The 23,989-nt window shown below is 44.9% G+C and overlaps 11 protein-coding genes across 11 annotated transcripts; 3 read left to right on the top strand and 8 right to left on the bottom strand.

Annotated features, from left to right (window-relative positions):
- Positions 1 to 255: 255 nt before the first annotated feature.
- Positions 256 to 2,250, top strand: I203_106965 (uncharacterized protein; the record flags this gene model as incomplete). Its single annotated transcript, XM_065518104.1, has 6 exons — positions 256 to 589; positions 651 to 724; positions 781 to 1,149; positions 1,210 to 1,652; positions 1,711 to 1,871; positions 1,928 to 2,250. 6 exons carry the CDS (start codon positions 256 to 258, stop codon positions 2,248 to 2,250), a joined length of 1,704 nt encoding a protein of 567 aa, XP_065372834.1.
- A 101-nt stretch (positions 2,251 to 2,351) lies between these two features.
- I203_106966 (uncharacterized protein) lies at positions 2,352 to 2,834 on the bottom strand (the record flags this gene model as incomplete). Its single annotated transcript, XM_019151351.1, has 1 exon — positions 2,352 to 2,834. One exon carries the CDS (start codon positions 2,832 to 2,834, stop codon positions 2,352 to 2,354), a length of 483 nt encoding a protein of 160 aa, XP_018999343.1.
- Positions 2,835 to 4,446: 1,612 nt separating this feature from the next.
- On the bottom strand, positions 4,447 to 5,135 carry I203_106967 (uncharacterized protein; the record flags this gene model as incomplete). The annotated part of the gene is made up of 2 exons (XM_019151349.1): positions 4,447 to 4,942; positions 5,008 to 5,135. The coding sequence occupies 2 exons, from the start codon at positions 5,133 to 5,135 to the stop codon at positions 4,447 to 4,449; spliced, it is 624 nt and encodes a 207-aa protein (XP_018999341.1).
- A 217-nt stretch (positions 5,136 to 5,352) lies between these two features.
- I203_106968 (uncharacterized protein) lies at positions 5,353 to 6,063 on the bottom strand (the record flags this gene model as incomplete). The annotated part of the gene is made up of 2 exons (XM_019151348.2): positions 5,353 to 5,854; positions 5,939 to 6,063. 2 exons carry the CDS (start codon positions 6,061 to 6,063, stop codon positions 5,353 to 5,355), a joined length of 627 nt encoding a protein of 208 aa, XP_018999340.2.
- A 604-nt stretch (positions 6,064 to 6,667) lies between these two features.
- On the bottom strand, positions 6,668 to 7,370 carry I203_106969 (uncharacterized protein; the record flags this gene model as incomplete). Its single annotated transcript, XM_019151347.1, has 2 exons — positions 6,668 to 7,181; positions 7,234 to 7,370. The coding sequence occupies 2 exons, from the start codon at positions 7,368 to 7,370 to the stop codon at positions 6,668 to 6,670; spliced, it is 651 nt and encodes a 216-aa protein (XP_018999339.1).
- A 409-nt stretch (positions 7,371 to 7,779) lies between these two features.
- On the bottom strand, positions 7,780 to 10,224 carry I203_106970 (uncharacterized protein; the record flags this gene model as incomplete). The annotated part of the gene is made up of 12 exons (XM_019151346.1): positions 7,780 to 7,878; positions 7,956 to 8,077; positions 8,143 to 8,245; positions 8,317 to 8,460; positions 8,516 to 8,659; positions 8,737 to 8,780; positions 8,837 to 8,956; positions 9,014 to 9,156; positions 9,215 to 9,224; positions 9,290 to 9,329; positions 9,450 to 9,757; positions 9,828 to 10,224. The coding sequence occupies 12 exons, from the start codon at positions 10,222 to 10,224 to the stop codon at positions 7,780 to 7,782; spliced, it is 1,674 nt and encodes a 557-aa protein (XP_018999338.1).
- An 885-nt stretch (positions 10,225 to 11,109) lies between these two features.
- I203_106971 (phenylalanine-tRNA ligase, alpha subunit) lies at positions 11,110 to 13,871 on the bottom strand (the record flags this gene model as incomplete). The annotated part of the gene is made up of 12 exons (XM_065518105.1): positions 11,110 to 11,310; positions 11,417 to 11,476; positions 11,546 to 11,622; positions 11,744 to 11,835; positions 11,896 to 12,130; positions 12,221 to 12,336; positions 12,406 to 12,534; positions 12,626 to 12,718; positions 12,896 to 13,014; positions 13,094 to 13,186; positions 13,306 to 13,455; positions 13,704 to 13,871. The coding sequence occupies 12 exons, from the start codon at positions 13,869 to 13,871 to the stop codon at positions 11,110 to 11,112; spliced, it is 1,533 nt and encodes a 510-aa protein (XP_065372835.1).
- A 439-nt stretch (positions 13,872 to 14,310) lies between these two features.
- I203_106972 (uncharacterized protein) lies at positions 14,311 to 16,932 on the bottom strand (the record flags this gene model as incomplete). Its single annotated transcript, XM_065518106.1, has 7 exons — positions 14,311 to 14,442; positions 14,508 to 14,731; positions 14,791 to 14,956; positions 15,026 to 15,287; positions 15,336 to 16,234; positions 16,396 to 16,871; positions 16,920 to 16,932. The coding sequence occupies 7 exons, from the start codon at positions 16,930 to 16,932 to the stop codon at positions 14,311 to 14,313; spliced, it is 2,172 nt and encodes a 723-aa protein (XP_065372836.1).
- A 398-nt stretch (positions 16,933 to 17,330) lies between these two features.
- Positions 17,331 to 18,934, bottom strand: I203_106973 (COP9 signalosome complex subunit 5; the record flags this gene model as incomplete). The annotated part of the gene is made up of 10 exons (XM_019151343.1): positions 17,331 to 17,460; positions 17,520 to 17,722; positions 17,782 to 17,979; positions 18,037 to 18,102; positions 18,161 to 18,251; positions 18,302 to 18,381; positions 18,435 to 18,575; positions 18,628 to 18,679; positions 18,741 to 18,823; positions 18,887 to 18,934. 10 exons carry the CDS (start codon positions 18,932 to 18,934, stop codon positions 17,331 to 17,333), a joined length of 1,092 nt encoding a protein of 363 aa, XP_018999335.1.
- A 250-nt stretch (positions 18,935 to 19,184) lies between these two features.
- I203_106974 (uncharacterized protein) lies at positions 19,185 to 19,517 on the top strand (the record flags this gene model as incomplete). The annotated part of the gene is made up of 2 exons (XM_019151342.1): positions 19,185 to 19,420; positions 19,478 to 19,517. 2 exons carry the CDS (start codon positions 19,185 to 19,187, stop codon positions 19,515 to 19,517), a joined length of 276 nt encoding a protein of 91 aa, XP_018999334.1.
- A 1,217-nt stretch (positions 19,518 to 20,734) lies between these two features.
- I203_106975 (uncharacterized protein) lies at positions 20,735 to 22,860 on the top strand (the record flags this gene model as incomplete). Its single annotated transcript, XM_065518107.1, has 9 exons — positions 20,735 to 20,973; positions 21,029 to 21,263; positions 21,323 to 21,343; positions 21,394 to 21,573; positions 21,647 to 21,905; positions 21,968 to 21,999; positions 22,067 to 22,259; positions 22,324 to 22,628; positions 22,696 to 22,860. The coding sequence occupies 9 exons, from the start codon at positions 20,735 to 20,737 to the stop codon at positions 22,858 to 22,860; spliced, it is 1,629 nt and encodes a 542-aa protein (XP_065372837.1).
- Between the last annotated feature and the right edge of the window lie 1,129 nt (positions 22,861 to 23,989).

A 23,989-nucleotide genomic window follows, 5' to 3' on the forward strand; every position in this document is an offset into this window, starting at 1 on the left:
CACTTATGACGAGGCGATCAGATAGGACGTGGCATTGACAACGGTCCGCGCCTATTAGATCCTGCTTCCGCTTGTGTGTGCAAATTAGGCGCGTGACAAGACCTCGCATACCTAGCAGATCCTCTTGCCACGTGTTCGGTGGCCGCTCTGAGATTTTTGAGACTTTGAGATGCAGATATTTTGGACAGCATTTTCAACATTTGCTCAACCAATCCAGCATATATCGTCCTAGGAACTCACAGATCATCCTGCAACATGCCCGATCCATTCTTCCAATCCGAAAAGAAAAGGAAACGTACCAACCGAGCTGGACCATCCAGGTCAAATGGCGGTGAAGGACGACCATTGCCATATGGCAAAGGACAGAAACCCAAACCGTCAAGGAGAGCAGAGAAAGATGAAGAGCTTTCATCGGATGCTGAAGGGGAGAATGGAGGAGGCGATTTAGATATGATGGATTTCAGAGCTGGAAGAGAAGATGTCAATTTCAGTGATGAGGAATTGATAGATCAGAATGAAACTGCCGCTGAGAAACGAGTAAGGCTGGCAAAAGGTTATTTGGCGAAAGTCAGAGATGAGGTCGAAGCTGGTACGTTCAAACCAAGACTAATGCGTGTTGCCCTCGGAGCTAATGCCGGATGATACGGTAGCCAACGCTAATACCGATTACGATGCTGCCGAGATCGATAGAGAATTGATAGCTTCGAGATTACAGAAGGACGTTGTAAGTCCTCTGGGTCCTCCTTGAATACAAGATGAAGCTGAATGACATACACACAGGCCGAACAATCAGGCAAAATACATCTGTACATAGCATCCAATACAACATCCGTTACAACCCGATTCCTTCCTACATCACCCCACGTCCCCACTTCTGCCGCTATGACCCCAAAATATCTATACGTCTCGACGAAACGAGGGTCAATCATCAGATATGCCACATCAACGCTGAAGAAAATAGGTAAACCTTTTGGACAAGCTGTAGGAGAAGGTGGCAGACATAAAGGCGAAATATTATGTATAGCCGCAAGTGAAGATGGCAAATTTGTGGTTACAGGAGGTAGGGACAAGGTCATTGGAGTATGGAACGTTGAAGGGGATGAACCTGTTTGGGTGACTGGTTTGAGGGGTCATAAAGATGCTGTAACAGTGAGCTTTCCGCTTTTTCTTCCCGAGACAGAGTAGCTGAAGCTGACCTATTCCTCGTAGTCTATTGCTATGCCAGCGTTAAACAACCCATCTCATCATATTCTTTCAGCATCCTTATCTCGTCATTTGGCCTTACATTCTTTAGCGACTTTATCAGTAATTGATACATTCTTTGGTCATCAAGATTCCATACCGTCTGTGTCATCCTTGAAACCCACCCTGGCCGTTACAGCTGGATCGAGGGATAGGACATGCAGATGGTGGAAAGTCGAAGAGGAAGTACAGCTGGTTTTCAGAGGCGGTGGTAAAACAAGATCAGATCAGACTGGATTATTACCTGAAGAAAGGAAAGAAAGGTTAGGAGGAGGTTGGACAGAAGGTGTCGATCCTGCTGAAGAAGCCAAGAAGGATAGGAAAGGGAAAGGAAAGGAGTTTGTGGAAGGTAGTATAGACGTAGTGGAAATGCTGGATGATCAGCATTTCGTTTCTGGTGGTGATAGCGGGTAAGTCAGCTTGTTGAAGACCCCATTTTGGCAGCATCTGACTTGTGCTCGATACCAGCTCGATATCATTATGGCATATAGGAAAGAAGAAACCCATCTTCACCAAAGCGTTCGCCCATGGGTTGACGGATTTGGTGGATAGCGAAGATTATGCAATCACCGGTCCAAGGTGGATAACGGCCCTCGCAGGATTAAGGGGAACAAACTTGTTTGCATCTGGTAAGTAAAGCTACTTAACGTGTAGTGAGGTTTCAACCACTGACTTCGCTCATTAGGTTCTTATGATGGCCAAATTCGATTTTGGGCTCTCGATCCTTCATTGAAGAATTTCTCAGCAATATCGCTCACCATTCCAATAAGAGGATTCATCAATTCGATACAACTTCTCTCTTACCCTACAAATACCATCCAACCCTCTTCATTCCCCGAATCAGCTGATACTGAAAGTGAGAAGAGAATTAAAAACGATATATACATTGTCGTAGCCGTAGGCCAAGAACCTAGATTAGGTAGATGGATGAATGATAAGAAAGCGAAGAATGGTGTGATAGTGGGAAAAGTGGAATTGGATGATGAAGGGAGATTTTTGTTGATATAGTCCTCAGAACATGGATATGCAAGATACTTGTATCGACTGGTTAATGTTATGAATAGTACAAAGGTTGCATGATTCTCGAGAGACCATGGAGAATCATTTGATTACAGTCGAGGAGCAAAGTGCTTGGCCATGTGTTCCCAATTCACATCGTTCCTACGGGACCTTGAATTCCAGGTAGCTGTCCTATTACTTCCCAACTGATCGAGCAATCCAACCAAATAAGGAGTGGTAGGCTCCAGTATGTCCTTTGCTGATATATCTGTCAAAATCATCTGATTGCGGCTCGAATCTTCAACCATCTTCTCCAAAGCTTTACGTGCAAGATCTGAATCGTTCTCATGGCTGGCAAAGCAGAAGACCTCCCATGGTGCATTCATTGCCACAAGGCCCAAGCGGAATTTGAGTCGTTCGTGAACGATTGGACGACCGTACTTATCCGCGAGGGAGAAGAGACTTTCTACCATTGACCAAGACGAAACCAGAGGAGGCGGATATTTCGTCATGTAGTCGAGAAAGAGCTCGAGATCGGATGACTTGGTGTCGATAGGGATAGTCGATGGTTTCAAGTTGGGATCACAAAGCATATCTCGCAGTACCGAACCTTCAATAAATTCTGATCAGCCAGAAATCCTGACCGCTCCAAGCGAAACATGACAACCTGTATCGACACTGACCTATGCGTTTTTATCTCATACGAATTTACTTTGAAGAGTACATCGTCCGAGCTTGTCAGAGTGATATCGGCTGATGCGTCGTTGTAGTTCTTGGAATACTTGGGTGTGTCCCCTTCCAACGACATTATGGAGACAGTTCCGACGTGGGTTGCTAGAGTGATGTAGGAAAGGTGCAGGGATCCAACGCGAAGATCAGCAGTCTTGAGAACTCACAAATTACAGGAAAGGTTGGTGTGGATGTGCTGTAGTGAGGTGCGAGCCACGCACTCCAAAGACGTCAGTCCATGCGTACGCCTGCTGAATATCTATGTCAACAATCATACGTATTCGAGAAGATGCATCATTCAACAATTAATTCTTAGGATTGGTTCAAACCTTCACTGTAGACATACAAAAACACTACACCCGAGAACAGCAAGCTCCGATTTATGTCCCAGCTTGCACTCGATATGAGGCATTGATTCTTTTGGTGTTTTGAAGGGCGATAGCAGCAAGAATTACTTTGATTTCTACCCATTTCATCTCATTAACCCTTGAAAAATTCTCGGGGGTTTACACTCACTGGGTACAGAGGCTTGAAGCTTTGGGAAATACTCGCCCAGTCATTGTGATAGACCGAGCCCTTGAAACCATCGGTGTATGAAGAAATCCCCAGCGTCTGAATGAGGCCTAGAAGGTAAGGTAAAGCCACTTCCGCCGCATCTTCGTATGAAAGCGTATACAAATTCATTTGCTTATGAAGTGAATCGACTTGCATAGACTTCAAAGCATGCTTTGCCGTTTCCACGTGGTCCCGCTGACTGGCCAAACGGAAGGTTACCCAGGGTTCTGTCTCCGCCTTTTTCTTTAGGGCTGACCACATTCTTTCGCCCGCTATATCACACTCGTACTGTTCGATCAGATCCAATACCTTTTCAGCTTGTGACCAGTCGGAGACTTTATGAGGGGGCTTGTTGTGCATAAGGTCAAGGAAACAGGTGTCATCTTCCGCACTGGCATCGATCGTCATCGGGGAAGTTTTGAAAGCTGGATCACACAAGATCGGTCGAAGTACCAAGCTGGAAATGACGACCACACATCAGCCAAGTGAAAGGTTAGTTAAGGAAGGAGCTCAAGAAGATTCCCCTGTGTGTCTTCAAGATATATGAATGTACTTTAAGATCAGTCCCATCCGAGCTGACTAGAATAACGTCTGCATCATCGGAGTTGTAAACGAGAGATTTCTTGAGATCATCGCCTGCAGTATTTGACATGGCGCTTGATAGTTTGCTTGTAACTACGGAATCTGTTGAGAGCACAAAATATAGTATTTACTGCAACGACTAGATACAGAGGGAAGATACATACAAGAGAAGATCGAATCCATTCGCAAAAATAATACAGTATCATTTTGAAAAATGAGTTCATGATGCCTTAAAATACCTGCAACGAATCGGTGACGACAACAACCAGTTTTCGCCATCTCATGTACGTCTCACAAAGCTAAATTAAATACTGTACATACATCGTTTTGGGTCACTCGTTACTCCCTGAGAGTGAACTTTTTACCTAAAGAGTTCCAGTTTTTCTCGTAGGTCCTGGTTGTCTCATTCCATGACACGGACGAATGACTCAAGTGAAGGAAGCCTAAGAGATATGGCAGAGATACTTTCGAAGCGTCTGCCAATGAGATCGTATCGGAAGTGATATTTTTCCGCTTTTCATCAAAGCCTAAACCTCGCAAGGCCCATTCGGCCATTTTTATATCGTGGTGGTGACTTGCCAAGGCGAATGCTTCCCATGGATCACCACGTACGACCCTCTTCAGCCGACATCGGATCCTTTTGCTGACTATTTCGCAATCGAACTTGTCGCAAAGATCCAAGATACGTTTTGCTTGATCCCATGTTTGGGGTGCTTCGGCGTGACACTTGTACATGAAGTTGAGGAAATATGTCAAATCCTCCGAGGAAGCTTCGATGTCGATAGAGCCGGAAGGTCTGAACGCGGGATCGCCCAACATATCTCGGAAGATAGTACTGATCATAAGGGTTTGGATAAGCGGCGGCTTCGTTTTAAGAAGGGTTGAGAAGATGCAGCTTACCTATTAGCCTTCAGCATATAAGCATGTACCTTGAACTCCTCTGCTTCCGAGCTGATTAGCGTGATATCTGCACCGTCTTCGTCGTAGGCAGGAGATCTACTGGGAATTTTGTTGTCGGTGGAAGTCATATTGATTTATTGTTGCTTTTCAAGAGATATTTCACGATGTAAATCGAAAGATAGGAAATATTCAAAATCCTGCACTTTCAGAACAACCTTCGTAAATGCTTTTTACACTATACTCGTACCCTTGCTCAATATGAAAATTCATGATTCATACGATACTTATCCGGAATGCACAGGTGTACTCAGCAGCAGTACGACTCCTGAAAGGAAAGGAACCTACCTACTTCCTCGGTGTAAACCATTTTCCAAGGGTATTCCAATCTTTCTCAAGCAGTCCTGATCTATATATCAAAGGCGGTTCTAACATATTACACAGATCGAAATATCCTAGTAAATACGGTAAAGTTGCCTTTGAAGCGTCTTCAAGTGTGATTTCACTTGAAGTGGCATTCTTGCGCTTCTTGTCTAATCCTAATGATTGTAGTGCATGTCGTGCAAGGATGATATCGTCATGGTGACTTGCAAAGCAGAATGCCTCCCATGGTCTTTTGGGTGAGAAGGATCTCAGAGCGAGCATCATTCTCTCTTTGATGATATCGCATTTATACCTATCACATAACTCTGAGACGACTTCAGCTTGAGTCCAACTGCTCGGTAGAGCTGGGTGACTTTGATACATGAAGTTCAGGGAGCAGGATAAGTCGGCGGAGGTAGCATCAAGCCGGATAGGTTGGTAGGCAGGTTTCGAAGACGATTCACCAAGAAGATCGCGGAAGACTGCACTAGGGATTGCCAAATTCATGGTTCAGACCGAGCAATTTACATTCGAAGGCAAGCTGAACTGGTAGGACAAGCGTGAATCTCACCTGTTGGCCTTGAGCATATACGAATGAATCCTATATTTCACATTGTCTATGCTAATGAAGACTACTTCGGCATCGCTTGCGTTATACTGAGACGAAATTTCCTGTGCTGACTTACAGCCCGACATCTTCTTCAAAGACGAATGCAGTTCTATCCTCATTACAAGGATACTGTACTACCAAATGTTACAAGAGATCATACTGTATACCATGAAAGCAGAAAAGATTGATTGTGTTTTCTGCGTCACTGGGCAACTATCATGATCCAAAAGATGAGAATGACGCTCCCTACGTACGATTCCTCTGGGTTGTAACCTGTATTGTACATACTTCTTCTGTTTAAGATCATTTGGGACTGCCGAGTGCTGCAGTTGCTTAATTGGTTCTTTCTGAGTCTATACCAGATCAAGAAACATAATGCTGTCACTACTAGAAGAAGACTTTACATACCAAGCGAATGAGTAATGTAGCCAAAGCATTACGTTGCATCAGAATTGTTGTTCTGAAGAGGTACAAGCTCAAACTGCCAGACTAGATGTGGGCGGACGTCTATTCATGATGCCTTCGTCACCAAACATGCTTTTCATTCAGGTTTCACCACAGTATGAACATGAGTCAAAGCAAATTCACCAAGTTGTCCAAAAGCCGACTAAAGAACCTAAACCTTCATCATCGATTTTCAACCACAAAGGACTCACTGCGCAGGAGAGGTGATTGACTTACACAATAATTTCATTCTCTCGGCTGGAAATCCTTTGCTATCTTCGCCCAAACTTCCCTCACTTGACCTTCTGCATACCCATTCACAATGGTGTAGATTTGCGCAGAGTGAGCCTGCACCTGTTCCAATAAAGGTAACAAGAACGATATGTCGATTGTCTCGGCCATGCTAAGTGGCATGTTACCAGCTGAAATCAAATGCTTATCCTTGAATTTAGCAATCGATTTTATGGCTTGTTTAGCCAGATCAACATCTTTATGTTGACTTGCCAATATGAACGTATCCCAAGGTTCGATATCCGCCACTTTCTTGAATTGTGATATCATCAGTTGACGAATGAATGGACATTCATATTGATCACAGAACGCGTAAAGCGTCTTGACTTGTTTGAGCGACAAAGCTTTTTCTGGCGGTTCACCACTGACCATTATGTCAAGTAGACATGTCAGATCTTTGGACGAGAGATCGATAGGGATAGTCGAGTTTGTGAATAGTTGGTCGGTGAACATATTGCGGAATACCTCACTAAGCGACGATCTTTCAGCAACAACTTCAAAGTGTTGATTTCTAGACCCACCTGTGAGCTTTTAGGTAGAATGAATCCACCTTGAAGATCGTATTATCGTTACTAGACAGCTCCAAATCCGCATCTTCTCGATTGTATACCGCGGAGGTGGTGGTAGAACGTCTGCTGCGTTTTCTTTTGGGACCCATTTTCTATCTTGGTCGATTAGATATCACAATGCAACAGATTGATGTATGTATGATGGTTGCAAAGCATGGAGATGAGTACAGGATGTGAATATGGAGAACTTCGTTTCACTGTACAGAGTAACCCTAAATAATGGAAGTCGACAACCCTTACTCGTCATTGTTTCATCCATGTGTAGATGATATACGAACCAACACATCAAGAACCTTGATCCAGAATCGTGGCAGTTCCAGTACTGAAAACCTCTCACTGGATATATATCAGTATACACGGGCTGCTCAGTATATCTTGCTGCTAGTTGGGCAACGCTCATTTCGTTCACATACTACTATGATACAGTGTATACCTAATATTTCCCAAAAAGAAAGAATAATAATCACTACAGTAATCTGTGTTCGAGACTTCTCTCATCTATTTTCCAGCTATCGAGTCCGATTCCAGCTCGGGATCCGGTCCAAGTGATTCTTCTATCAATCTGACTACTAGCTCTGTATTTATACTTATTTCGCCCTAGAGGTACTTTCAGATCAGCGACGGTCCAACAGATATCACTGTAACCTTATCCCTTGTATAAAGGATGAACTCACTGTATCCCTCTCATCACCTTTGGTAGCACCAGTTTCTCTCCATTTCTCCTCCGTCAACACCTTATCCCCCTGCACGGCTATGTATTTATGGTTCAAGCCTGTGGCTAACAGTTCGAAATCACCTACAGAATATGAGAGCTAGTTAATTCCTGGACCATCGTTCAGAGCAAAATCAATTATTCCTTACGTATGAAACCACCATCTTCGAACAACTCAATCACCAGAGAATCTTCTCTTGGTGGCATCCAGAGGGTGTTGAATAATTCATCACCATGTAGAGATACGAGGACCTGGTCAAGTACGGGTGTTTAGCATATCAAGAGGGACAGGTGCACGGTGGCGAGAGATGGCTCGAACATACCTGAGCTCTTCCTACAAGATCGACCTGACGTGCTTTGCTCATAGCTGACAGTCTAGCTACGTGCACTTCAGCGATGTTCGTCAAGCTCATTAATCCTTCCACCAAAGCGTCGTGATCGGATTGTTTCATCTTAGGGTTTTCTTTCTAAGAGTGTAATTATGTAAGCGCCATGATTCGTCGATGGGAAGACAAGACTCACCTGTCTATCCACATAGACTATAACGGGCAATCCCCTCGATCCAACTTCCGAGTGATCATCAACACCCAGAGAACGCATGACATTGGATCGGATGGAATCCCAGAATGATCGAGTGGCCGCAATAGAGGGTATAAGGGCGTTCATCTAGACAACATGAACGTTTGGTGGATAGTCAGTCGAACAGTCTAATGGAGGAGATGGAGGGGAAGAAGAGACCTCACCTTTCCCCATTTACCCACTTCTCCACCTGAAGCATGTGCTGCCCCTATCGCGCGATTTGAGATTAACTTCAAGGTATTTCTGATTGTCTATGCAACTCACATCGGTCGATGATCACCACTTTCTCCAGTAATAACGGCAATCCAGCGGTGTTCCTATCTTCCCAGCCTTGCTTGTCCTCTATCGATACAGACGGTAAAGCGTGAGCGAGGAACCAGGCATCTGATGGATCTCGATGTTAGCTTGCGTCTGTATGAATGGAATGGATGAAAAACCCACTTTCGCCTCGATCATCCCTCCAACTGGGATCTGCACCACAACGAGGGAACCATACCCGCTTGGGAACAGGTTTGGACATTGAATATGGCATGGTGGACGCTAATACCCTGGTAGCCCCCAAGAAAGCTTCAAGAACGAAATGTCTAATGACGGTGAGGTAGATCAGCCTATTGATCAATCGTTATCCATGAAGAAGCGCACCTGAAATAGACTGGAGACAGGTACGACCGTCAGCTTAGGATTGTTGGTAGAACGCAGAGGATGATGTATACTCACCTAAATATCCATCAGGTCCCGGAGGGTCATTGAAGATGTACTATGAATTCAGTCGGATTAGCTGTTCTCCAAATCATATGTGTCCCAGATGCGATGGCTGTTCGAGATTGTTGACCTTCAAGAGTACGAGCTCGTCCTTAAAAAGAATACTCTCACTTACAGTAACTCCTCCCAATTTATATCCCTTTTTCCCAATCTCATCCCTTCCCACATCCTGATCAACGATCTTCCATCTATCTTCATCTGCACCTTGACCTCTCTTCTCGCTCGACAAGATATGTTTCACCTCGGGAAAGGGGTTACGTTCCGGTTTGTTGGACATTTGTTCTTGAAATTCCAGATCCATTTGATAGGCATCTTCGTTGTCCGTAGGTAATTCGATTATCTGACTTGCGTCCGAGGGGACTACAGAAGTCAAGACGGAGTTGACGAGGTACATGTTGGAGAAAACTTGATATCCTGGTGTACCTGTGAAGGCCACATATCCATCATCAGGACATCCTCCTCTAGCGTAGTCATGGCTATATCTAAAACTCACCCCCTTCATAGTTTGTCACTACCAACTCCGATTCCAGATCCACCCAACCATCTTTCCCTTCTACATTCTCCACATCTTCATAGCTGCTATATCTCCCTTCGAATCCTCCATCGAGATCGATCAGCATATCACCTTGCATGTTGTTCCTCCATTTACCAGCTTGTATGAGATCTTTCATTCCATTCGATATCGACCATTTGTTAGGTGACTTAAACCATCCTCCTCCGGGATTCCCCACGTAGGGACTGGCAGTGGGACTCTTGGCACGTTGACGCTGATATTCGTAATCTTGATCATCGATTATATTGGATGAAATGATGAATAGTACCATTATACCGAAAGTTATGAGGAAACTTCGTACGATGATACGTTTGGTGAGGTATGGTAGACCGATCATGGTGGTGGTGTGGTCCATCTGTGAACTTATCACGCTCGTTCTTACAGACCAAGATGCGAGTTGCTATATCTTCTCCGCAAGAGGAATGAGAAAACGACCAAGAATAGAGATGTTGGATCTGTTGTTCATCTGATTCTCACCTCCAGAGGTATGTATGGGTATATATCCAACACGTCGTGTTTCCTCTCTTTCTCCCAGTCGCGTTGAGCTGTCCGGACTCGTAGTTCCAGTGTCTATGTGATTGTCCGTTACTCTCCATGGATGTCTTCCGTCTTACCCTTATTCTTCTGCCAGGGTTGTCGCTGCTGCTGTGAAAGAAGACCTCTCTTGTAACTCATGATGATCATGGTTCTGCTCATACAATGGGATCGTTGTTGCTGATTTTCTATGTTCGTATCAACGGTTTCAGGTCCGGGAATAAGCTTTACGTTATTCCTTAATCCTTTTCTCACCGCTGCAATCTTCCTTCCTCCTCCCTCTCCCTCTCCCTCTCTCCCTCATCCTCTCACTTCCAGGCCTACGCGTCAGGCGCTGCTCTCATGTTAATATGTATAACATGTCTCACAATCCATAGTCTTCTCGGACATGGACATTCCTCTAGCTTATTTTCTTCCCTCTGCTCTTCCGATTCCTTCCACCCGAACCCAGAGGAACGCAGTCGCAACATCAGGGTTTGTCAATCGTCCAATCTCTTATTGTCAACTTTGTGTGATTGGCAGGATATTCTTCGTCGTAGAACACGAGAACAAGAACATCCCGTGCCAAGAAGCAAGGTTCGACTATCTCGCGACGGACTCGGAGAAAAAACTTTCTTTGACAGATCTATACATGCATAATGAACCTTCCTTCACCGATCACACGATGATGATTCTACCGGGGCAAAACCTAATCATCACCTTTCTCCAGTCTTACGGCGGGTCTCTTCTTGACTTGATCCAAATCAGTCTTGTGTCCCACCAAAGTCCTTATATCGGATATCTTATACTTGATCATCGTTGGTCTCTCTAACGACATACCCCATCCCAATACTCTGACCCCTTTGGGTAGACCCATAGGTTCCAACATCTCGGGTCGGAAGATACCAGACTGATCATAGGACATACCATTACGAACGTCAACACGTACACTCTGAGAAGATACACGAGAATTTCCTGAGGTGAGGGACCGGGGAAAAACCAAAAGCGATACTCACATTAGCGATTTCAATCCATTTCCCTAATCCTTCATGCCATGAGAAAACTTCCATACTTGGCTATGGACGGAACGAGGGTCAGCTCCTGAGATCTCTTTTGGACCCATCGGAATTGTCAAAGAAACCCACCTCGGTGTAAGGGTTGTAAGCAGGTTTGAATCGGAGTTTATGATTACCAGTCTTGGCAAAGAACTCTTGCATGAAAGCTACAACAGAAAAGAAATAATTATTAGCCATGAGATCTGAGAAAGGTGTTCTTGGGCGCGGACCGGGGTTTGTCACATCTTATAGTTTGGTAAAGAGATCTGAAGGGATAATTGCACTCACCGATCAAATTACCCAAAGTGATGTTATAATCAGCCACCACACCTTCAACCTGGTGGAACTCCGCCAAATGGGTAGCATCGGCAGTCTCGTTTCTGTCAAACCGATCATCGTCAGCTTTGGCTTCCCAGGTGAAAAAGCAGCTAACAACGCACCTGAATACTCTATCAATACTGTACATCTTGGCAGGTTTGAAACCACCTTTCTGGTTCGCCAATTCATACAACATGGCAGTCGATACGGCAGTGGTGTGCGTCCTCAACACCAGTTTTTCACCTTCTTCCCTTGAGAAAGGCGCTCTGTAACCTATAGATCCATATCCACCTTCTTCGTGGATCTTTCGGACCCTTTCGTAATACTCTGGATCTGGTTGAAGGGCCTTAACGGGGTCTGCGAGAGAATGTACGTAGTGATATATCAGCCTCTCGCAAAGGTGCTGAATCAAAGATGATGTAGCAGATACAGGAAGGCTCGACCCACCTTTCACGTAGAAAGTATCCTGCATCTCTCTGGCAGGATGCTGTTGAGGCACAAACATAGCGTCGAAGTTCCAGAAGGCAGATTCCACGAACCGGTTGGTGGGCATTTCAGTGAAACTGTTCAAAGACATCATTAGCATTGTGAGCATTTCGCCAGGTGCTTTGGAATGGATCGCGATAACTCACCCCATGTCGAAAAAGATATTCCTGAATTCCTCTCTGACTTTCAGTAACGGATGTAAAGCACCCCCATCGGTAGGTTGACCAGTAGCAGCGAAGTTGTATTGTTTGAAAGAGGAGTCCTTCCAAGCACCACTGGATATTTCAAAGGGAGGTTAGCGGAGATCAGTCAAGATATCACATGTTTGCAAAAGACGAGGTCTAGATGTAAAATTAGATAACTCACGACTGAAGCATGTCAGCTGTAAGATCTGTCTCTAATTGTTTCACTTCTGTGGAGAATTTTGAACCCTTTGTAACGGAATAGTGGATATGTTTTCTACGAGTTGTACGAGCAATGACCATAGATACATCAGCTCAATATCACATCATCTGTGTTCTAAGCAGATACTATATGCCATGGCACAAGGCCGCATTCTTCTCCACAAGCAGAGAGACCCCATTCTCCCCGCCAGTCTTGCGTGAAAACGAGAATCTTAAAATTCTCCTCACTCACTTAGGTTGAATCAATTTCCTCTTTTGCAACTCTTTCGTCACACTCTCTCCACCAGCGTGATCACCTTTCTCATTGATCTCACGAAGCTGATCAGCAGTTTCGTCTGATGGTGCTTCAACCTATGACGATGAGTCGATCGACAAATCTATCAGTCATACTTCTCATCTGAATAGGACGGTTAGGTGGACTACAGCTTACAGCTCTTACGAAACCCGCTCCATCTTTCGCTATCCACTTATTCTTGAATGCTCGCGATTGTCCTACTTTGGCTACGTCTGGACCGACAAGTTTCTGTGAATCATCAGATGACAGGATTAGTCACACCGCAGTGATGATGAGAGGTAGTGTAAGAGTAGTCCGCAGGATATACCATGAGACTGAATCTTAGATCACAACTCTTCTCCACTCACCTGTAATTCCTGTACAGTCACAGGTTCGCCCTGACCTTTGACAGGTAAGACCTTCCATACTCTAATTTCGTGAGATCCATTCTCATTTATCGTCTTTCCTTCTTCCGTCAGAGTGAAGGAGGTGGTGGTGATTTGTTTATACTCTATCATCTAAAGTTGGATACAAAAATAGCAATCAGCTTTGTCGAGATCTATTTGGTTTTGCGATGTCGAGAAGGCAAATTGTATATGAGACCTCGGTATCCTTCCCTACAGAGAAAGAGTTTCATGATGATACATTTCCACTCTATCATCTCAACCCCATTCCGAAGGCAAGGACCTCTCCAACGTCGTCATGTCATGACCTCCTGCCATTGACATTTCCTGGACCTTCGAAAGGACATATGAAATACACTCACCTCTTTACTTTGCAAGCTATCCAGAACACCTCTCACAGCCCCTTGATCCTCGGGCGTATTCAACGCTCTCCCATCGACGATCAGTTCTCTCGAGTCTGGGATAGAACCATTGGCGGAAAGTGTCTGGAGGACCAGGGTTTGGATGGATTCGGGTGATTGAGTTGACATTTTGATGACCCGACTGGATACGTGTGCTCTGAGATACCTCGGAAATGACCTTGACTGACTCAGAGGTGGCTAGAGGTAAAGAGTCGAATGATATGTATATCTGTGTAACTCGAATCAGAATAGCAATTTCAACGTTTCTTCCAACTGATAATATATTTTATATCAAGAAACCAGAAACCAAATTCAAAGCATTCAAGCTCGGTTCCCTCCGACTGACTCGACCCATCGCACAGGCACACAAGCAGATCCCATCCCCATGCGCGCCTATTCCGTGCATATACAGTACATAGCATTAACCGCCTACACATATCATCCTGCCGTATTCCACTTGCATCCTTGCATCAACGGTAAACTAGTCACCGAAAGTATGATGATAATTTTGATGTGCATGCGGATATACCTATGACTGACACCTTCTCCTTCTCCTTCTTCCGCCGGCTTACGGTCTCACAGGTTTCAACCACTTGTCCGCATTTTCAAACTGTTCTATCACATCTTTGCCTACCACTCTCTGAGCCAATGAAGGGTTCGGTCCTTGTTCTTTATCGAGCGATCGTATCGCTGCCATGATCTATAGAAGGCAGTCATTTAATCAGTACAAGTATCGCAAGTATCAATCGGGGAAAGTCAACTTACTGAATCCCAAAATCTGAAACCCCTTTCGACTTCCTGTAAAGGTGATTTTACACTGGAGAAGGATTGCTCAACGAACGACAAAGCATCCTTCTTAGCTTGAACGGCTCGGTCAGAATCCGCATCAGCCTCGGTGATAGTATCCTCAAAGTGATAGGTGGTGGCATCAAGATAGGTTTTGGTCAAAATACCAAAACCTGTATTGACCTCGCTCTGGAATGGCAAACCTGCAACGAGCGGCGACATCAGCCAAATGGTCAACTTGTACTGATGCGTTGTAGCTCACTAAGCATGAAATCCTGGTAATCCTCTCTGTTCCGCCTAGCGCTTCCTGCAAGTAATATATGGACGGAGACGGCTTCGCAGAGATGTCTAAGGGATTTCGATAATGCTCTGACAAAAGAGTTGAAGACTAGTAACTCTCGAGATAAAGGGCCGACCCATTGTTGGGGCTAAGAAATTTATCAGTCTTTCCCCATCAAGCATCAGACATGTACACATTTGAGGAGAAATCGACTCACTCTTGACATCAGAGGGAGAATGGAGATACATCGCATGATGAGCAATATACTCTTCTGCTCCTCGTCCGTTCCGAAACTTGGTCCACCCGATAAAGTTTCTGAGTTGTCACCTCCCCACTTTGATCCATGGACCACTCCAGCTCGAAGTAACTCTAGTAAGAGATAAAGTGGTTCTTGGAATCTATCATTCACACGGGATACCGCATTAGCAGCGTACAACGCTTTACCGATTAAAGTTTGTGTGTGATTGGCATTGATAAAGCTACATAGGAGTTAGCAAGGTGTATTCAGTGATAACGGTACAACATACCCTCTCAATTCCATAAGACGCCAGAGAACATTGGCGACCACTTCATCCTTCTTGTCAAGTGCCTTGCTTCCTTTGTCTTTTCGAGTATGAGCCGCTAATTCCTCGGTGACTAAAGCACCTATACAGAGCTTTAAGTCGATAGTAGAAGAGTTCTGTCGTCGCAGCTCCGACTCAATGGTAGGCATGGGTACATGCCACCCCGACAGCTTCTCGACAAGAGACTGGGTAGTGGCGTCGTTGTATGGGACGTTGGTACCTTGAGGACCAGCGAAAGGAGGGTCAAAGAAATAATGAGCGCTGATCCGACGTTTTGACCAGTCGGGATGTAAGACGTTGAGGAGTAAGGCGATAGTGGTGCAACGAGGGGATGTGGGTCCTTCGGTGATGACATCTTTGATGAACCTGTGGTAATCGGTAGTATCGGCTAAAGGTTGATTTTCATGTATAATCCCGCTAGTGATCCATCCTACTACTTGAGAGCTGATTAGACCTCTACAGATGTAGAAGTAGAGTTCGTCAGGGATCCTAGGGGAGAAGATCTCGTCGAGGTCACCGGGTATATCAGAGAGGGTAAAAGGTTGACCAAGCGGTGCGACCACTGTAGGTAACGGGACACAGGATCCTTCGGTGGTGAGGACAAGAGAGCATTTGACGGCAAGACGGGCTTTCCAAAAGGCATCAATATAGTTCTGCGTCTTGAATTGGGATTCTCGCCAATTTTGGCAAACGAGAATACCAGATTTGTGATGACGCATAAGATCTATGACGGTCTTTACCGCAAAGTCGTTGGCGATGGGAGGGAAGGTACGGGAGAGGGACGATCCAGCGAGAATACCCATATCGAGGAATTGTTCGCTAGTGAGGTTGAGATCCACGAGTAGTCTGGTCTTCTCGACGAACTGGAAGTTGTGAGCCCAATCGGTAGAAGTGATGACTCGTTCGACGGGCCACATCAAGCATTCGGTGGAAGAGTAGACGGCATGGATATATCCTTTGGGATGTTGTAAGAGGTAGGCGAGCTAGAAAGAAGTCAGCTAGGTCTAGGTCGCATGCAACTCACCTGAGCAAATTCGATATAGGGAGCAATAACAAATTCCACGAAACGATGTCTGAACAACCTGATGATCAACCTCAACAAATCCTTATGATCCGTCCATGACCCATTCCTAATCGCAGTGAGCTGCATGATAGCTCTCTCCACCTGACCATTCTCATAGTATGACCACGCTTCGTTCTTCACCTGCGTTTCACGCTCTGCCTGAGGGTCGGGTCCTTTCTGCGGAGGTCGAGAAGCGAGTGGAAGACCTGAGAAGACAAAGACTGGCTTTATGTTCAAACGCTCTAAAGCACGAAGATCGGTTTCTATTTTTGCGATTATACCGAGAGGTAGACCACCGGTAGCGGCGACGAGAGGTTCTCTAGAGTCGACATCGGAGAGCAGGTGTGAGAGATAGTACGTCGCATCAATACCAAGACGAGTATTGGCAATAGCAGAGAGGGGACATGTCTGGACGAGCTTCCTCTCCCGAAGATACACTAATTGTCAGCTTCAGTCCACCTGGATAAAATACTCACCGTCTATACCTCGGATCCCCATTGTTTATGCGTAGATTTTGCCTGATGTTCCCTTGGAAACTGAGAAGAAAGGATGTCGATGCTGATTTGACCACCGTGAGCCGCAGCTCTGGAGGCTGCACAATGATCAAACGCCCTGGAGAATTCGGAGGGGTATGCAGAAGCGATGACGGCCTCTTTGCTGGTACCGGACTGAGGTGGATGCTGGCGATATATCTTCACTGTAATGTCAAGGTGAAAGCAATGGATGCATGTTGTATGCATCAGTATTGCAGTGCACGGAGGACGAGGATTGTTGCTGTTACGCCATGCTCCTTGGTCCCTTAATCACGGGTGCCACGTGGGGGATCTCATTCATGCATCATCTAGTTACAAAGGAAGAATTCGTCTCTATTTTACAGTATCATACATCATATACATTCATTGCCTGCCCTGTACAGTGGCTCTCGCTGTGGCAGGATCCAAAGGGGCTTGCAGGGGAGTGTTGAAGAGCTTGTCTTTGAGCAGCTGAGATATCATTCCGTTTTGAGCTTCAGTCGCGATACGTGAGCTGCGGGGAATTTCAATCAGCGTTCTCGTAAGAGCACAATTTCATGATTCTTTACGCACCTATCCTTGGCGACTTTGGCTAGAGCGGTATCTTCTTCTTCGACTCCCACGTAGTCCTTTATATTACCTTTGCCCTTTGCTGAAGCCTGTCCAGCAGGTGCTGATTTGAGTTTGAGATTCGACGTCGAGCTACTGAGGTTTGATGAAGCGACTTGAAGCTTGGCGTTCAGATCTTTCACTTGAGAGGTCGAGTATTCGCGATTCTGAGATGGTGTCAGCTTATCAATCTGGCTATATCTCATGTGAAAGAACCTGTACTTACAGAAGTGAGAAGACTTGAACTCAATGTAGCTACCCAATACTTGTTCCACAACAGATCCAGCAATTGCTCATCCAGCTTGGTCTTGTAGATCTCAACTTTAAGAGGGTAGTATGCATCCGCGTGGACACCAAAGTCTTCTATCTTCTCCATAGGTATCGATTGGTATTGAGAGGTACCTGATGAGGGAGGTTTGTATCCCTATGTCTATCATCAGCATTGTTCACATTTGCAGAATGTAGCTCGACTTCGACTTACTTCAGGATAGGTTCGGAAAGCTCCAATTTCGACTTTTCCAGCAGATACTGTTCTATTCGGATCGATCTTTGAGCATATCAGCTGCGTTGCATATCCATAGAAGCGCTCGTGAGTTTGTGCTCACCACGACAGCGAGGTAAGGGTCGTTGAATTTCTGTTGGTTGAGCTGAGTATTCACATCGATACCGGAAAGCCAGCAGCCGTAGCCAGGATGTCTAAGTTCATGTCAGCCAAGAGCTACCTGATAAGCGGTTGAAGGACTTACGAGTGATACCACCCTCTGAGTAATTCTCCCTTTCCAGCTTCTCTCGACGATTCTTGGAAGCTGACCATATACTCCATTGCCTGTGCAGACGAGATTAGTGGATCTTCGATCAAGAGAAGAAGGCCATTCTCACCTCATTTCCTGCATTGACTCTTGTCTCGGTACCTTGAACGGGTAGAGCTGCTGCATCCATGATCCAGAACACTCCATCTTTCACTCTACCATACATGACTCCCATGATCTCATAAGCTCCTCCCGATCGTGCGTGCGTGACCTGTGAGATGTAATCAGCAAATGTCCAGTTGAAGGAAGCAGTATGAATTTACCATCTTGATCAGAGCGACGGCTGAGATCTTGACGGTATGGAAGTGATGGGGACTACCACCAGGACAGAAGTTAGCAATCTGGAACAGCGAGCGGGAAGTCGCGTCTAGCTCACTCTTTCGACCAAGGTGCATCATCTTCTAAAGCCTTTTCCTCTTCCCTTGGGTACTGAAAGATCGCAGCGGTCGGATCGACAGACTGTGAGGAAGTGATCTGGGCATCAGCATTTCTCACGTGATTGGGTCCATTTCGCAGACGTACCTGTACATCGTTATTGAGCTCGAAGGTCTTCCTCGCTATGTCGCTCATCTTGCACTTGCTGCTGGAGTGTATGGAATGAAAGAAGAGGAAGTTGAATGGCTCATTATCAGCATCGTCATGGCCGCCTTCACTACTCACTCGCCTCCACTTCTCAATTCTGGTTCTGGTATCGTACAACACTACGTTACGTAAACAGCTTTGTCATATACACATGTTATCATCGTCATCTCTATCGTTACTGGACTTTTTAGTTCTTCTCACTCGCAATCAGCACAATACAGGTGAGAATCAACTGAGGATGTCACTGTCCAACTACACAGAAGCAGCACTGGGCGAACCATGGTCTACCCCCGCTACGTCTCAAGCTGAGGAACCAACAGTGGAATCAGCCCTGGAGAAAGAAAAGATAATCAAAGATATCCTTTCACTTCGTGATGGATTGAGAGGGTTGTTAGTAAGGGTCACAGAGGTGGAAGCGGATAATGAGAAGTTGGCAAAAGATAATGAGATGCTCAGTGTATATATTGATAACCTGTGAGCTTGATTTCCGCTTTTCTTCATGCACGATCTACAACTCATTCAGGATCGTAGGACAAGAAATTCAGTCGTTGCTGCTGGAACCAAACGATGATACTTCCGCGTACCTCCTCTCGGTCAACAGCACCTGCATATACGTCTCGGCATGCCAAACTTGCTCTGTGCAAATATCGGCTTCAATACATTCACACTGGCTCCCATAGCTTCTATCGGTCAATAATCCGACAATACAGGGGGAAAGTGATGGGAAGAAATAGGATTGGCACAAATAATAGGACAAAAAGGGATATAGGACGATCATCAGGGCAAGGTGAATCATGGTTTTGATCACATCAGGAATGGATTTAGTAAAGAATTTGATCCGTCGATACAACATCAGCGGTATGTCAACCTCATGTCAGTAGTACAATAAGGATGTACTAATTGCATATTTGCTTTGCTTTATACTTACAAACTATGCATGTTCGTTATTGACTTTACAGGATGTTCCTGACAATCATCTTCGCGATATCGACATTTGATTGTCATCCTTAATTGATCGATCAATCTTCTCTCTTGCTCAATCACACCAATACGGATCACTCATTATCATCTTCTCATGCTGGATCGCTACCTAATCTAACCCAACCAGGCATTGATCGAAAGCAAAATCCTGCCCAATCATTCATACTGACTACTGGCTCATCACTGATCGAAGATCAGGGTATGACATGTAGAGTGAACGTGATGGTCTTTTATTTTCATCAGATACGAAAAATAAAGAAATCAAACTTAACTAAAAACGTTCCACTTTGTTGCTTGCTGATCAACATTCTCACTGATCTACCTGACTTTCTTCCCAAATCTGATTGCCCTAGGCTCATCGATCTTCGTTATTCAGGTAGAGGGTAATTGATATGCAAGTTTACTGATGGCAACGAACAAGATTTGATGTATCAAGGTTGATATTCGGAGCAAATGGATGAAATCAACTCTTGCTTGATGCTTGATGCTTGATTGGGTTTGTGATGATGGTCGAGAACAAGCTGACTTGATGTGATAATGGTTTCTCATATTCTCATTGAGCGTTTGACCTGGATTAGGCTCTGGTGTGATGTGATGGATTGATGGTATGCAGATCACTTACACGTTTTTTTTCTTAATCCAACCAGTTTTTAGACTTTGATTATTTCCCATAACGAAATTTTATGAGGCTAGGTCTGATCATCTCGTCCTCCTCTTAGCTATATATAACAGCTCCAAGTATCTCAATACAAGGACTATCAAGTTTTTCTTCTGTCCTTTCTTACCTTCTTCCTGTTTATTTCCACCATGACCGCTTATATACTATATGCTATAAGCTTCTTAATTCCAATAATCATCTGGTGGCACCGATTCACACCCATCACTCTACCCGGTGTACCACATTGGTCTGATGGTCACATTCTATGGGGTGACTTACCTCGACTGAGAAACATTCTGCAGAATAATGGATCATTCACCGATTTTCTAGATCTATCAGCAAGCACACTCGGACCAATATGTCAGATAAGACTTGGCCCCTTCGCTCAGTAAGTCAAACTGCGAGTCTCCAAATTACTACTTGAGCTAATCAGAAAACTGTAGTATGGTCATCATAACGGATTATATGGAGATGGAATCCCTCCTTCTTCGACGTCATCAATCACTCGATCGATCATCTCAAACCACGAGTCTATTCAAAACAATCTTAACTCGAGCTCTACTTACCCTGAAAACCGGTGAAGTTTGGAGGCATCATAGGAGAGCGATGGGAAGTGCGATGACTCCTCGATTTCTTGCTCTTACGATGCCGAATATTACTAGATCTGCTCAGAATTTGGTGAGATTCGGGACAAGAAGATTCACATGAGTCGTGGGAGGATTTGGCAAGCTGAAAAGGACTTGGAGAGTGCCACGATGGTGGGTCAAACTTTGCATAGTAAGAGCAATTATTGACATATTTGCATTAGGATGCGATCTGTGGAATGGCATTTGGTAAATCTTGGGGCGTTGTTCCAAGTTATATAGACCAGTTGGGACGGATCAACACACATACGGAAGGGGGACCTGTCGAAATTGGTGACAGAGATGAATTGATATTCAGGCTGGAAGCACCTGATTTAGCTAAGAATACATGGTATATCTTCAAAGTGGGTGAAACCAACTAGTACCGTTCTCTCCTGCGGGGAGCCAGAGCTGAATTAGGATTGACAATCTTATCAGGCCGTTCCCGTTCAAAGTCCATTTCCCACTTTCACCCACTTCTTCACTCGACTCAAACCAAATTATCTGTACCACGTCAAGCGAATAGACGATTTCTTATCCGGTAGATTGTATGAAGCTCGACAACGCATCCTTACAACCTCACATGAAGTGGCGTCGGAAGTAGCAGATAACACTCTGGATTTGTTGGTAGGAAAGGGAATGCAGGAAGGTGATGAAGCAATGTCAGATGATGAGATCAAACAAGAGCTCTTACAATGTAAGATTTCACTGTATTCTCAACAGGTTGCATGACTGACAAGTAGATAGATTTACTTGCAGGTACCGAGACTTCTTCCACGACTCTTGCATGGGTGAGTTGGACTTTTGAGATCAAATTAACAAGTCATTGCATGTCATTGATCACTTGATCTTTCGCAGTGGTGTAAATTCATGACAAATAACCCATCCATACAAACAAAGTTACGAGGACATCTTCTCGAACGTTTACCCCAAGATACCGACATGAATATGAATTTTGACGATCTCAGTCCTGCCTATGTACCATACCTTGAAGCGGTGGTTCATGAAACCCTTCGGATGGCTCGTACTGCCGGAGGCTTCCTGAGAGATAGCGAGTCAAACCAAGGCAATCCGTTCAACCGTTCCAAACTGATGTTCTCACAACGGTTTACTAGCCAAAGAAGATATGATGATACTCGGTCATCATATCCCGAAGGGTACAACCCTTGCGTTTCCAACTTCGATAGGATACCAGGAATGCTCACTTGTCGACCACAAACGGCCCAAATCACCCAGCACCGAGTCTCATCATACTACAGATCACGATCAGAAAAGACGAGTAGGGTATTGGGACTACGGCACCGGCCATAAATTCGATCCCGAAAGGTGGTTAACTGAAGATGGCCGATTCAATCCAATCGCCGGACCAAATCTGCCTTTCTCACTTGGTCAACGTAGATGTTTCGGTAAGAACCTAGCTGTAAGTCTAATAATCATCCACGAAAAGAATGGTAGCTTAACTGATTTGACTCAACGTCATGTTTTAGCTTCTCGAGTTAAAACTGTTCATCGCACAGCTCAACCTTTCGTTCTTCTTCGCACCGATACCCGCAGACCAGAACCGCTTTGATCGACTTGATAATGTCATCAGCCATCCTAAGGATTGCTTCATTCGACCTATAACTTGGACAAAGAGGAATGCGAGCTGTTAGGATTTCTGTGAAATTACGTGTACATACCATGCGGATTGTCCGTTGACCATCATATTTGGAAAAGGTTTAAGAGTTGTTACCTGTCGTAGTCATTCATATCCTCCTCGTATACTCGCCACTCATGCTAGAATGCACTACCTCTTGCCACCCGGCCTTATCACAGTCAAGAGAGTGCCACTTCACAATACCCCGATTTCCCATAACCCCGCAAAAGGTTCATCGCTTACGTCCTCTTTTCAGGGTCGCACCTCCGAAAGCGGTAATTCTGAAAGTGCAATTTGCAATCCTTTGTTTTCTGTTTTTTTCTTACACATATCATCACCTCTGGTCTGATGCCTGAGGGGATGAGTCATCCTTTGTTACACAAACACATACACACTCCCCCCCGTATCGCCCCGTGAAAATTGAAATTGAAAATTGAAATTGAGATTTGCAATTGTGCTCTTTGATGCAAACAACGCTTTGGACCCGTGACATGACCCACCCCGCTGCTCCCATCAATCAATCCCCCCCACCGTACAAGATATAAGCACTCCCTTTCCCATCTCATTCTCTCCTGTCCTTCTTTTTCTTTCTTTCTCATCTCAACAAACACCATTCGACGACATTCGACCTCCATCTTACTCACAGCAACTCATCCCACCTCACCTTCATCGACCTCATCATCAACGAACACCTCAAGATCGCCACTCGACATGGTTGAGTCATAATCGCATTCGCCGCTGTTTTAGCACTTTTGAACTGAGATATCTGACACCCGTCTCTGACCAAGATGTGGCAAGGATAGTCTTAGGTGGGAAGACCTCTAGTAAGCTTCATTTACCAACGGTTCTTTGTGCTTGTCTAGAGTGTTGACACCGTGCTTTTTCCTTTGGAAAATCAGGTGAGAGTCCTTGACTCGTATCTTCACAGTTCATTTTTTTGAGTCGTCTTGGGCTTTTGGTGCTGTCAATCGTCTATCTCTCCTTCCTTACAGGAACAGGTTGAGTCATAAAGTAATCCGACAACACTTACTCAAGCCACTCACGGTATCTCTTACCATGCGCTATCTTCGAACATCCATTTCAGTCTTCACTACTCATCGGGTTCACAAGGTACATCTGAAAACATTTGTCGAAGGTTAGATGCG

Source organism: Kwoniella mangroviensis, chromosome 2, assembly GCF_000507465.2.
Source record: "Kwoniella mangroviensis CBS 8507 chromosome 2, whole genome shotgun sequence".
Classification (NCBI taxonomy): Eukaryota; Fungi; Basidiomycota; class Tremellomycetes; order Tremellales; family Cryptococcaceae; genus Kwoniella; species Kwoniella mangrovensis.